Here is a 12,700-nt window from a genome sequence, read left to right on the forward strand (position 1 = left end):
TATCCACAGACATTTACACTTAACAATATCATTCTGAAGTTCAGAATCCTATAATTGGAATGTACTGTGTACAGATGAAATATGTTTAGAGGTTGAAACAACAGTAACTACATTCAAAATGTGGCAACACCTTTTTACATCCCACCTTCTCTAGAGTTAATTTTTGTCTACCTACAACTTGTGTATGATAGAAAGTCTTCACTCTAACTCTCTTTCTTCTTACGTCTCACTGCTAAGGCTGATGAGACTGATTCTAAGGTTGGAAACCAGGCTGCACAATCTTTACTCTTAACCATTTAATGTGCTCCTCTTGCCTTTAAGGCTGCACGTTATAATCTTGAACAATTCTTGAACTGACGTAACTTCTTAGAGAATACTAGCATGTCAATCACTTTTGAAATACATCATGTGTATCTCACTTTTCGTGTGCATGATTTTGTGTAACTTTGTAGAGATTCAACAATTTTCATGCTCTATACTATTAATACTCCTTACAAATTACAATGAAGATGCACAACCTCACTCTAAGTAGTATGTTTCTTCTAACCTTCCTTCTCCTTGCACCGCTGCGTCCTTAAAGTCGTCCTGGAAAGACTTAGCTTTCCGCTTGAATGTGATTGCGGTAAGTTTGTGAATGGATCCTCTTCTCTATCTACATTGTTAACCCTCTCCCCCCTGATACCTGGCATGTAGCACTCCTCAACCATTCACTCTTCTTCTGAAGGTGTTCGCATTGTGCCACATACAATTTAACTGGGTAGAGTAAAATTTAGCAGTAAATGTGTCATTTTCATAGAAAAATACAAGATCACAATACAGACTGAAGAAATATCCATTTCACTTGTCTACCACAGTGTTGTCTCGCTGTCCAGAAAGATAAATGCATAACTTTGCCTCCTGAACTGATATTAATCATACATGAAGTGATTGATAATACCTACTTAAACTACTTAGTATTAATCAACACTGTCATACCATTGTATGATTTGCTTTTGTCATCCATTGTCTGTACATATAACATCACCTTGGATAACTTTGTCTTCCAAATGCAGTCATTCACATTTCAGGTTATAATGCAGTGCTTCCCTTCATGTGTAACTCATAATCATAATCATGTCTCCCTGCTAATTATGTGCGATAATGGCCACCCTTTTTGCTTTGCGAGATCCGAGCATTTGCCGTGATTTTTCCCCTTCACGCTGCGCTGTGTTGATTTCTCACCACCCATTTTTCACTTTCCAGGCTTGTGTTGTGTGTGCATTTTGTTTTTCATTCATCGCTGCATTCGTTTGTACCATCCCATGCATTGTGCTGTGACTGTTTTTGATTTTGTTTGTGATTTTGTTTGTTTGTTTGTCATTGCTGATGGATCATTGAAGAAACCTGCAGCCAATCAGACCATCCTTTCTTCCAGTTACTTCTATGACTTCAGAGTTGGTCCACAATTTCTACTTTAAAAATGTCCGGTCCATATCTTGTCACAAGAAATTCAAAACATGCCATCTATGAAATTTCGCAGGTTACAAACCCAGCCATCTGTAGTTAAATATGCCATTCTGAGACCAAATAGATTGACCATCAATCGGAAATTGTTGCCTTGATCAATTATCAAATCCTTTACTAAGATCCTTAAATGAAAATTTGTTTCGAAAGTTCTTGACCAACTCGAGTGACAATCATGACTCTGCTCTTTGTAACTGACTTGCCCTCTAACCTTCAACAACAGAACCTGAACCAGCGCTGGGCGGCATTGGAGCAGCTCGCCAGTGACCGCAGCGCCACCTTGGGGAGTGCACATGAAGTGCAGCGCTTCCACAGGTATGAAATTGATGATATACTGTAAATGCAGAAATGTTTGCGGTGGCTTTATATTCGTGGATTTCGCGGTGGCCACTTCACCACGAACTTAAAACCACCGCAAACATTTTTACATTAAGGTATGAGACTGCAGTCTAAGGTGCTACCGCGAACTTAAACTAAAGCCAACGCAAACACTCCAATTTCCTGCTACTGCGAAAGTAAATCCCCACGAGCTTAAGTGCATGTGCATGATTTCCTTTGGTCTCTAATGTTGCTTATTTGAAAACAGCTTGAATCCAAGTATACTCACTCTACAAAACTACACCTAGGCATAAAACAAGATCTAGACTCCATTTTCTCACGTTTTTTAAGTTACAGGAGAGGCCGTTTAATTGCACAGCCTATTTGCATATTTTGTCCAATTATATGGCTGGTGCAATAATGTAAAGTTATCCAGCTGGGCTGCACCGGTATGGGATTTTGACATTCCGTGTGCGTTAATCTGTTGTGCAGTTAACTGGCTTCTACTATATTACTTTTTATCTCAGAACTGACAAAGTGAATTTTCCTCCTCCTTTCCAGGGATGCAGAGGAGACCAAGGACTGGATTGCAGAGAAGGACCAGGCCCTGAACACTGACAACTACGGACATGACCTGGCCAGCGTGCAGGCACTGCAGCGTAAACATGAGGGCTTCGAGAGGGACCTGGCTGCTCTGGGAGACAAGGTCATCATTCTTACTGTCTATTGGATTATTTTAGCTTATGAAACACTATTAAAACTTATGATATTAACTGCTCCTTCTAATCACTGGTTTTGGGATTAATTTAGCATATCAAAAACTAAGTAAATCTTAAGATATGACAGCAACTGTTGTGGCAAGAGATGAGAGATGATAGAAAATATTTTTTAGGGATGATTTTACCATATCAAAAACTGACTAAATCTTAAGATATGACAACAACTGTTGTGGCAAGAGATGAGAGATGATAGAAAATATTTTTTAGGGATGATTTTACCATATCAAAAACTGATTAAATCTTAAAATATGGCAGCAACTGTTATGGCAAGAGATGAGAGATGAAGAAAATATTTTTAAAGACCCTTTAATCATGTGAGCTTGGAAATGGCTACATGTATGTGTGCAAAAGAAAGCACTCAAGTTTCATGTATTTCCAACCTTGTTGCGTTTTACAAGGGAAATCTCGCTTTTTGTAATACTAGCAACACCGATAATCTGAAATTTATCAATCTTTTAGCTTAGCCTGTGAATGATCTGCCTGGGTGTGTTTCTGCACTCCAGTTTTTGTGTGGTCAGCCAGTTTCTATGTGTATTATCAGAAAGCGTTTGCTGGGGTGAAGTCTGCTATCTCTGATTTCCTTTCTTGAGTTAAGCTAAAACTGTGCGTCTCCACCCAGGTGCACTCCCTGGATGACACCAGCCAGCGCCTGATCCAGACCCACCCCGAGGCTGCTGACTCCATCTCCGAGAAGCAGTCAGAAATCAACGATGCCTGGGGCAACCTCACGGCGCGTGCTGACGCCCGGAAGGCCAAACTCATGGACTCGCAGGACTACCAACGCTTCCTGTCTGACTTCAGGTCTGTTTGTTTTTATTAGCTTACAAGACCTGCCAAAATACTACCAAAATACGATATTAAGATATACTTAGAACTGGAATGCCCTACTGCAAGCAACTATGGAGGCAACAACCATCAAATCCTTTGTGTTGAGGACCTCAAAACTTTAAACTAACACATCTTTTGCTGGTGGCCTGCCCCATTCAAGTGACAGAATGATTGACATGACTATAGCAGTCACTTCAATAAGAGGACACAATATAGATGTAGTTGTGAAATTAGCCATTTTCGTGCCAACTACGCACTTAACCCTTGCAATCAGAATGGCGGATGTAATGATAAGCTGTACCTTTGCAGACAAACAGGAACATTTAAAAAAAAAATTGAAATATCAATTTTTCAGTTAATCTCCATCAATGTAGGGCATAATCATACTAAATCATAGTCAAGTCTTCCAACCTGAAAAATTTTAGATGTATGTAAAATGCACAACATATATGTATTTCTGTGTACTGAATGAAGTATTCCCTCTCTCATGACAGGGACCTCATGTCCTGGATCAATGGCATCATGACCTTGGTGTCCTCGGACGAACTCGCCAAGGACGTGACAGGCGCCGAGGCCCTGTTGGAGCGCCACCAGGACCATCGTACCGAGATCGACGCCCGCGCTGGCAGCTTCCAGGCGTTCGACAACTTCGGTCAGCAGCTGCTGGCCAAGAACCACTACGCCAGCCCTGACATCGAGGAGAAGCTGGCAACGCTGGCTCGGGAGAGAGAGGAACTGGAGAAGTAAGGAAGATCGTTACTTATTCATGAGTTAGAGAAGAGTTCTTTGTGAAGTATCAAGCTTACAATGTTAATGTAGCTACAGTAGTAATGATTTATGAGGCATGCAACTTCTGTCACCACTGTTGCATCTGAATTGACTCAGTAAAATAGAAGTGTTATAGCATTTCTAGATAATATTGTTTAAAAAAAATGAAATTTACTCCAGGTCAAAATGTAGAAAGAATATAGAAATATAGAAAATATACTTAATGTACAATGTAGTTACTGTAGAAAAATCTGTACTGGTGACTAAACATGTACCTGTGTATAAGACCAACTGCATGGCCTTTCTAGATCATTTTTCCTATCAAAGTCCCTTGAGTGATCACTGTTTGTGATGCACAGTTTAAACCTTGGACTAGATTATGTTAAGAGATTGCAGCAGAGCCCAATGTCATTTGTTCCATAAGATAGTTGAAAGTATTATGTTCAATGTGCTGATTTACATTTTGTGTGTGCCTAGGGCCTGGGTGGCTCGGCGCATGAAGCTGGACCAGTGTCTGGAGCTGCAGCTGTTTAACCGTGACTGCGAGCAGGCCGAGGCCTGGATGGCCTCCCGCGAGGCCTTCCTGCAGGAGGCCGAGGGTCCGGAGGGGTCCTCTGTGGAGGCCATGATCAAGAAACACGAGGACTTTGACAAGGCCATCAATGCACAGGTACTCTTCCTTCATAGCCAAGCTTTTCTGGGAGAGAACCAGTTCTATAGCCCAGTTGTTACTTAGAAATACCAAGCAAAAATGCAAAATGTTGTCAAATCCACATCAACTATCTAAATGGTTTAATTGTTAAATATGATTGACAGCTGGATCTTTGAATTGTAAAAATTCTGAAGTAGAACAAAGGTGCATCTTATGCTGTCTCATACATTGTATGGCAGTGTATTTATTCTACACAAATAAAATAGATAATCATATTCATAACTTCATACAAAGAGATGGAAGTACTATGTTTGGATTGCCTTTTTTGTCTGTCTATGTGTTTGTGCACTTGAGTTTCTGTATGTTTGCCAGAGGACAGCATTTTCTTCATTGAAGTCTGCCATCTCTGATCTTAACTAGTCCAGTTCCGAAGGTCCAGTGTCTCACATCTCAATTCACCTCATATTCAACTTCACAGGAGGAGAAGATCCTTGCCCTCCAGTCCTTCGCTGACCAGCTCATCGCCGCTGACCACTACGACGCTCCGGCCATCACTGACCGTCGTGACGAGGTCCTGGACCGCTGGCGTTCCCTGAAGGCCGCCCTGATCGAGAAGCGCTCCAAGCTGGGAGAGTCCCAGAGCCTGCAGCAGTTCAGCCGTGATGCTGACGAGATCGAGGCCTGGATCAGTGAGAAGCTGCAGACAGCCACTGATGAGAGCTACAAGGACCCTGCTAACATCCAGGTTAGTCAGGCACAGACAATTTCAAACATTTTGGTGATTTGGTGGCTTGTCAGCTCATTTGGACCCTGCGAACATCCAGGTTAGTCAATCAAAGACAATTCAAAATTTCTGTGATTCGGTGCCTTTGCACAGACCCTTGTTATTGTCCGGTTATTTTTATCATAATGATTATATTTTCAGGTCTGTGCTGTGACATTATTTATTGCAAACGTTAGGTTTTTGCCATAATGGCTTATGGTATTGTGACATTTTGTTTATTATGGGGAAAATGGGAACTTGTTTGGGCTTTCAGAATTCTATGAAGATCCTGCACAATTGGTCATGTCGATGTACTTAGCTTGTATCTACAGTACAAGAAAAAAATACCATGACTGATTGTATAACTTATCTGTTATACATTTATTTTGTACTTCCAGAGCAAGCACCAGAAGCACCAGGCGTTTGAGGCCGAGCTGGCTGCTAACGCTGACCGTGTGCAGGGTGTCATTGGGATGGGACAGAGTAAGTTATAATATTCATTATCTTTCCTCTTTATTTTTGCTGCTAATATTTTTTCTGATGACTCTGATCCTCAGCATTACAAAATAGTTGTGTAGGGTAGATACACAAGTCATGTTTTTCCCCAGCCATCGACTTCTTGGTTTATTTGACTCAATCACTGAACTATAGAATACATGTCAGCATCTTCTACACAGCAGAAGATGCTGAATTGCACATTTTAGATGTACTACATGTTCAAAATGTAGCTTCTTATATGTCCCCCAATATCTCAGCAAACCAATTCTTTGACTACTGTAGACTGTAACCCATCTCTGCCCCCCTCCCCAGGTCTGATTGACCAGAACAAGTGTGCAGGTAGTGAGGAGGCAGTGAGTGCCCGGATTGTCAGCCTGGGCGACCAATGGGAGTATCTGGTACAGAAGTCTGCGGAGAAGAGCCAGATGCTGAAGGAAGCCAACATGCTACAGGTACGAACTTCAGCTACCCTGTCACTGTACCATACTGTGGTACACTGTTGTCTTCTAATGGAGAAAAAGCTTTTTTGCCAACACAAGGTAGTGGACCTCTAGTCTCTACTGAGATGATTTGTAATTTTATGCTGTATGTTCACATTGAACTACAATCTATTTGAAGCAGTCATCTCATTAAGAAACTTTTTTGTCTATACCAGGTAGTGAAGTATTAATTACTTTAACCCTAGAGAGCGATGTATTGTTTTTTCACTTGTCTGATAGACTACATGAGTATGTCTGTCAGTCTGTGTGTATGTGTGTGACTGTGTAACCAACCATTAGTGAACAGTACTGCATGAGGGGGGGGTGAAGTCTTCCATCTCTGATTGTGTTCTCTTGCTTGCAGAACTTCAACACGGGAGTGAAGGAGATAGAGTACTGGCTGACGGAGGTGGAAGCCCTGGTCCAGTCTGAGGACTACGGCAAAGACCTGGCCTCCGTCTCCAACCTGATGAAGAAACACCAGCTTCTAGAGGCTGACATCACTGCTCATCAGGTAAGGAACAGTTGGAAGGTGTCTCAGGGTCCAATATTGTTACCTTCATGAATGTGTATGTTTGTAGTCATGTATGTCCACTGTTCTGCAATTGACATTTGAATGCTATGCACCTCGTAGACACTAATAGGAAGTTAGTTCTAAGGTGACAGATCCCATAGAGGTGACGGGAAGGGGAATTGGTCTTGGTACAAAGTTTTCCAAATGCACCAAACTGTTTCATTAAGTTTGCTTTGCTTTGAGAATATTGAAGATGATTGTTAACTAGGAAAGCTCTCAGAAGTAAAAGAAGAAAATTACAAATACCCTAAATATGCCATGAAGGTACTATGAGATTTCAAAGTTATTTTTTCTTCATAGTGGTGCAGGTAACATGGAAAGCCACCTTTTCCCATACCTAACTCTGAGCTATGTATTTCTTTAGGACCGTATCCGTGACCTGAACAACCAGGCAAAACTTGTCACTCCAAACTTCCGCATGTCTAACAATGAGCATTGTTTGTCTGCACAGTCATCTAACTCCAAGCACTGTTTTTTCATAGGACCGTATCCGTGACCTGAACAACCAGGCGGACACCTTCATCTCCTCCAACCACTACGACATGGAGTCCATCAAGGAGAAGAAGACGACCATCAACACCCGCTTCGAGCGGCTGCAGAACCTGGCGTCGGAGCGGCGCCAGCGCCTGCAGGAGTCCCTCACACTACACCAGTTCTTCAGGGACATTGATGATGAGGAGGCCTGGATCAAGTGGGTGTTTTTTTATGAGTTTTGATGCAAAGTGTACTATGCGAGTTGATCACACACTACCAGTGAACTAGCTCCCTGCTTTTGTGCCTGCACAGCTGTGAGGCCTGAAGGCTATAGAATGATGTGATGTGGGAAGGAATGCTCTTTTAAACCATTTACTGCAGTAATTTGTAGGGGATGTTTGGGCATTGCAGCCAGAATGTAGAAAAACCTACCATGCTTCACGATAAAAGTATACCAGCCTTCAAAAGATGTGACTGTATTTCTCACTGATTTTTTATGCTAGTCATAGTGTAGCATGGTAAGCAGAAAGACATCACTCCATGGGTCTTCAAAAGTGTAATATTTGGAATGAGATACAATTAAATCTACACAAAAATTATCCAAATGTTAAGAAGGGTTTTTCACTTTCAGATTCCTTGTTATCCTTTAATTGTCTGTTAACCATTTGAACTCAATGATAAGTAACTTTTTCCCATGACTCCCCAGGGAGAAGAAGTTGCTGGTGAGTTCGGATGACTATGGCCGTGACCATTTGAACTCAATGATAAGTAACTTTTTCCCATGACTCCCCAGGGAGAAGAAGTTGCTGGTGAGTTCGGATGACTATGGCCGTGACCTGACGGGTGTGCAGAACCTCCGCAAGAAACACAAGCGTCTGGAGGCAGAGCTGGCCGGGCACGAGGCCGCCATTCAGGTAAAAATGTCTCTCTTGTTTTTTGATTTGCTATCACATACTCATAGATTCCTGTTTTTGTACTCAGGTTTTATTTGCCACTTCTTGATTTGAGTTGATTTGGCTCATTTTACAGTACTGAGACTAATTCATGTGCAATGAATTGAGTAAAAGAAAAGGAAGAAGAATTTATTGTGCAAAATCTTAAGATGCGTTTTGCCATACTTCTAGCTGGAGTGGCATTTTTTGTAGAGACCTTTGCATTTCTTTCATTCCAGATTAGCCGCTATTAGAAAATCATCCAATTTCTTCAGCTGTGTTATCCTGATTCCTGAACTAAAGTATAGAACTACTACAATAACATAACCAGTTTATAAACAAACAAAAAAGGTATGGGCCATGTTGAAAAGCCTGTCATGAAGCCTACTAACTTCGGTAAGACAAAATAAAGCTCTGAAAATTGAGAGTGTATGTTGAACTGCACCCCTCCCTCCCCAGGCTGTGCAGAACACAGGAGAGGGCCTGATGGCCCAGTCCAGCCTGGGCGCCGCTGAGATCCAGCGCCGCTGTGACGAGCTCACCGCCAACTGGTCGGAACTCAAACAGCTCGCAGCCAACAGGTAACCATGCTGTTCTGTCACGAGAGTTACCGCACGCATGCTAGAACAGAGGATTGCTCAGAGAACCAGACTATGCCTCTTCACAGTCTGTGCACCAAGAGTCTGACTACCACAAGTTTCAATGGATTGATTGATTGATTGGTTGGTTGAATGCTGATTTTAGCAAACTTATTAAGTTCATCAGTCTTTGCACCTTTTGCTATAACTGAAAGTGGTTGTTTCTTTAGGAAAATCCAGTTTGCAGTATTGCCTGTTGTTGATTATACAGTGTAGATACAATCCTGCAGATATTGAGTTTATGAGTGTCTCTAGTCATGGTTTGAAACAGAATAAACTCTCCAGCTGTTGCTCAGGAGATGATCTGTACTTGTAGTACTGTGTACAACTGTAAGGGGGTTATAGTAAAATCAGACTGTGAAGAGGCATCCTCTTTTATAATTACATTCAGCTTCCTTGACTCCACAGTGACATTTGCACTACCTGTGTCTTGGGTCTTGGTTGGCTGTGGGTTTTGTCACGTGCAGCTGTGGCATCGTGTCTTAAGAGATGGCATCTTCTCGAGGCTGTTGTTGAAATGGATGGCTTGTTGGCTTTGTCTTGTTTGACGACTCGTATTTGGCAGGAACGGATCAGTCTTGACAGTAATGCCCCCCTCCCTGCTTGTACTGCATCTGAGCAGTCTTAGCCTCATTGTCTTGAAGCTTGGAGTTTCCAAGTAGAGAAAGTTTTGTGGGTTGCTTACGTCTTGAGCTTGTCGGCACTGGACAGTGTTTGGCCGTGATAGCCTTGTGATATTGTCAGTTGTTAATGAACTTGTCAGCATCCCATGGCATGCTCTGACAGTCCCTGGCTGTGCTAGCTGCTGACACGATGTTCCAATGGACAGTTTGTGGCCCTGCAAGCTCCCCAGTATTGCGATGTTGATTGTGCCCCTTTCGTGACAATGTCAATGGTGGGTTAGTGGCTTGGAAAGTGTTCCTCTCTGTCGTACCCGACCTACCAGGTTGGCACAGGATATTTTTCCGCACATCAGATTTAGCCCTGCGGACATCCAGTGGTGGTGTATGCAGTTGTACGCTCACTTCACCGACCTGAAAAACATGGCTAAGGACAGGTGAGAGACGGTCCTGCTTTCTGGCTGGGGTACGGTCCCAAATACTGTTGCTAGCTACATCTTTCAGGAATGTCCCTAATAGAATGGAGCAATGGTAGTACTTCCAATCCTATGAGGGACTATTTTGCATACTGATGTGTTGGATTTTACCCCTAGCAACGTTGTAATGTACTCTAAATTTCTGTGGAGGTCCCTCGCATTGCCCGAAAGTGTTCAGCTGTAGATTCCAGTTCTTTCTGCTTTACAGACTCTGAGGTTTAAAGGACTTTGATACCTTTGGTCTCCTTTGTCATTATATTACAGATCTGCAAGACCTTGTTGCTGAGATGTTGCTGTTGAACTTGTTCTTTGGGTGCTTTTCTTGTTTTGCCAACTTGTGATTGTCACAATACTATTAGTTCTATACTTTCAATTGTTAAGATTAACAACGTGGCAATGCAAAGTTGGTAATGTAGTAGTACAGTTTTAAGTTCAAACTGCTGTCCAACACCTGTGCATCTTCACCTCCCATTACAGAGGCCAAAAACTGGAAGACTCCCTGGCCTACCAGCAGTTCAGTGCCAATGTAGATGAGGAGGAGTCCTGGATCAACGAGAAGCAGAACCTGGTGTCCAGCGAGGACTATGGGGACACCCTGGCCGCTGTGCAGGTTAGAACACACCCTGACATTGGGAACAGTTCACATTTGGCAGTTTCAACATACATAGTGTACAGCTATCACACAACTTCACATTAAGTATAGAATATTGTTGAAGAGGTTCATCAGTCACATACAAAATGTATGAATACAGTTACTCCAAATTTTCTTTCAAGTAGTGACTGTTTTTAAATGTAAGGTACATACCTCCAAATTTCCATGTTCTCTCATGAGATTGAGATCGATTCTCTGTGAGCAAGATGAACTGTCAGTCCTCGAAAATTTGGAGGTATGTACATGTATCTTTAAAAACAGTCACTGCTTGAAGAAAATTTGGAGTAAAAGTATAGAATAACGGGAGGGGTCCAAAGTCCGGTAGGGGTCCAAAGTCCGGTAGGATTTTAAAATCATTTTTGCGGAGATATGCATAAGTGTCTGCACATAATAAGTGCAACTTGTTATGGACTAAACCTTGTTGTAAATAACTGAAAAGTCAGAGTATGTGTCCAAGTTGGTAAGCCCCAACAGATAACGATTGAAAAAAGTACACAAGTTTGACGCCTTCCGTGCATGCTGACGAGCGAACATATCAAGAACATGGCCCGGGAAACTATTAAATAATTCATCGTCAAATACGAAATGTGAAAAGATACCACCACAGATGAGAAGGCTATCTATAAAACTTCCTAAATAAGCACAGCTATGCCGTGTCTTTGCTTTTATAGTTGGATAATCGGAGCTGAATTATGCCGCATGTTCACGGCCCTGTCAACCCCGCCATTTTTGTCAATCACCTATGAAGGAAGCCGAGCGATGCTCAACACGATGGAGTTAGTCAACCCGTCAGTAGAGTACCAATCATTCAAGAAAATCGATCCCTACCGACAAAAGAAATCCTGTAGTCATTTCTGCTGTAAAAAACGAGGTTGAAGCAGGAAATACAGAAGCCAAAAGTGAAAAAGTGTAATCGTAGGCAGACGTAAACAAAGTGCCGCCATTTTTCTTTTTGGCGACAGGTTGGTTTCACCGTGAGAGGTAATCCTTGTAAGTAAACGTATTTAAATATGCATCGTAATTCAAAATATTGCATATATTTGTGAGAAAAAAATAGTATTGCAGAAGCTTAGTGTTATTTTGCATGCATAGGATGCTTAAAGATATGCAGAGATGGATTGGTTGTTAACTTATCGGAGTTTGGACCCCCTTTTTTGTGTTAGAACGTTCCACTGAAACGCAAGTCCAAACCTGCCAAAACTTTCGCGCGCTGTCAAAGTAAAGTTCGGAATGCTGCCGTTAAAGGAAACATATGTCTGCACAGCTTAAATCACAGTTATATGGTTGTTAACAAGATCTTAAATTGTTTTTGATGGGTTCTCAGTAAAACGTACGATGACAAAAGCCATGCGCATTCACTTAGAACAGTTACCGGACATTGGATCCCCCCCGTTACCATTTGAAATACTTGCAAGAATGTATGGAATCAAAACAGCCAGTCTCACTCTTTTGAGATCATTATTACTTACACAAAAAGGTATGATTTGAGAAAGTCTACAAATTCCTAGACTTCATATACCAAAGTTTCCCCATCAAGACAGTAAATGAATATCAACATGTATGGATTTCCCAAAGCTGGTGTTCGTAAGGACATGTACCATGTACAACAGAAGGTCATTGAGGACTTTTCAGCTCTTTCAAGTTTGAACTCAACACACACCTTCATTGACTAAAGAGACCCTTTTTACACAACCATTGGTTTATTCCACACCAACGTTTCGGTGACCATCTGTCACCTTCTTCAGC

At 41.9% G+C, this 12,700-nt stretch overlaps 1 protein-coding gene across 37 annotated transcripts in view; it reads left to right on the forward strand.

The window, feature by feature from the left end:
• The window catches only part of LOC118421631 (spectrin alpha chain, non-erythrocytic 1-like), a 70,542-nt gene that overhangs the window by 36,507 nt on the left and 21,335 nt on the right, over positions 1-12,700 (forward strand). For 23 of the 37 annotated variants that reach the window (XM_035829029.1, XM_035829001.1, XM_035829006.1 and 20 more), the window contains 16 exons: positions 238-258; positions 581-622; positions 1,727-1,818; positions 2,383-2,527; positions 3,220-3,401; positions 3,923-4,171; positions 4,674-4,866; positions 5,327-5,593; positions 6,010-6,094; positions 6,422-6,561; positions 6,953-7,102; positions 7,645-7,853; positions 8,430-8,550; positions 9,028-9,149; positions 10,153-10,263; positions 10,780-10,912. In XM_035829029.1, the coding sequence (XP_035684922.1) occupies positions 238-258; positions 581-622; positions 1,727-1,818; positions 2,383-2,527; positions 3,220-3,401; positions 3,923-4,171; positions 4,674-4,866; positions 5,327-5,593; positions 6,010-6,094; positions 6,422-6,561; positions 6,953-7,102; positions 7,645-7,853; positions 8,430-8,550; positions 9,028-9,149; positions 10,153-10,263; positions 10,780-10,912 (2,262 nt within the window). The remainder of the gene's footprint in view (positions 1-237; positions 259-580; positions 623-1,726; positions 1,819-2,382; positions 2,528-3,219; positions 3,402-3,922; positions 4,172-4,673; positions 4,867-5,326; positions 5,594-6,009; positions 6,095-6,421; positions 6,562-6,952; positions 7,103-7,644; positions 7,854-8,429; positions 8,551-9,027; positions 9,150-10,152; positions 10,264-10,779; positions 10,913-12,700) is intronic. The other 14 variants (XM_035829015.1, XM_035829021.1, XM_035829024.1 and 11 more) reach the window with 3 other exon arrangements.

The sequence above is a fragment of the Branchiostoma floridae genome, chromosome 8 (genome assembly GCF_000003815.2).
Source record: "Branchiostoma floridae strain S238N-H82 chromosome 8, Bfl_VNyyK, whole genome shotgun sequence".
In the NCBI taxonomy this organism is placed as follows: Eukaryota; Metazoa; Chordata; class Leptocardii; order Amphioxiformes; family Branchiostomatidae; genus Branchiostoma; species Branchiostoma floridae.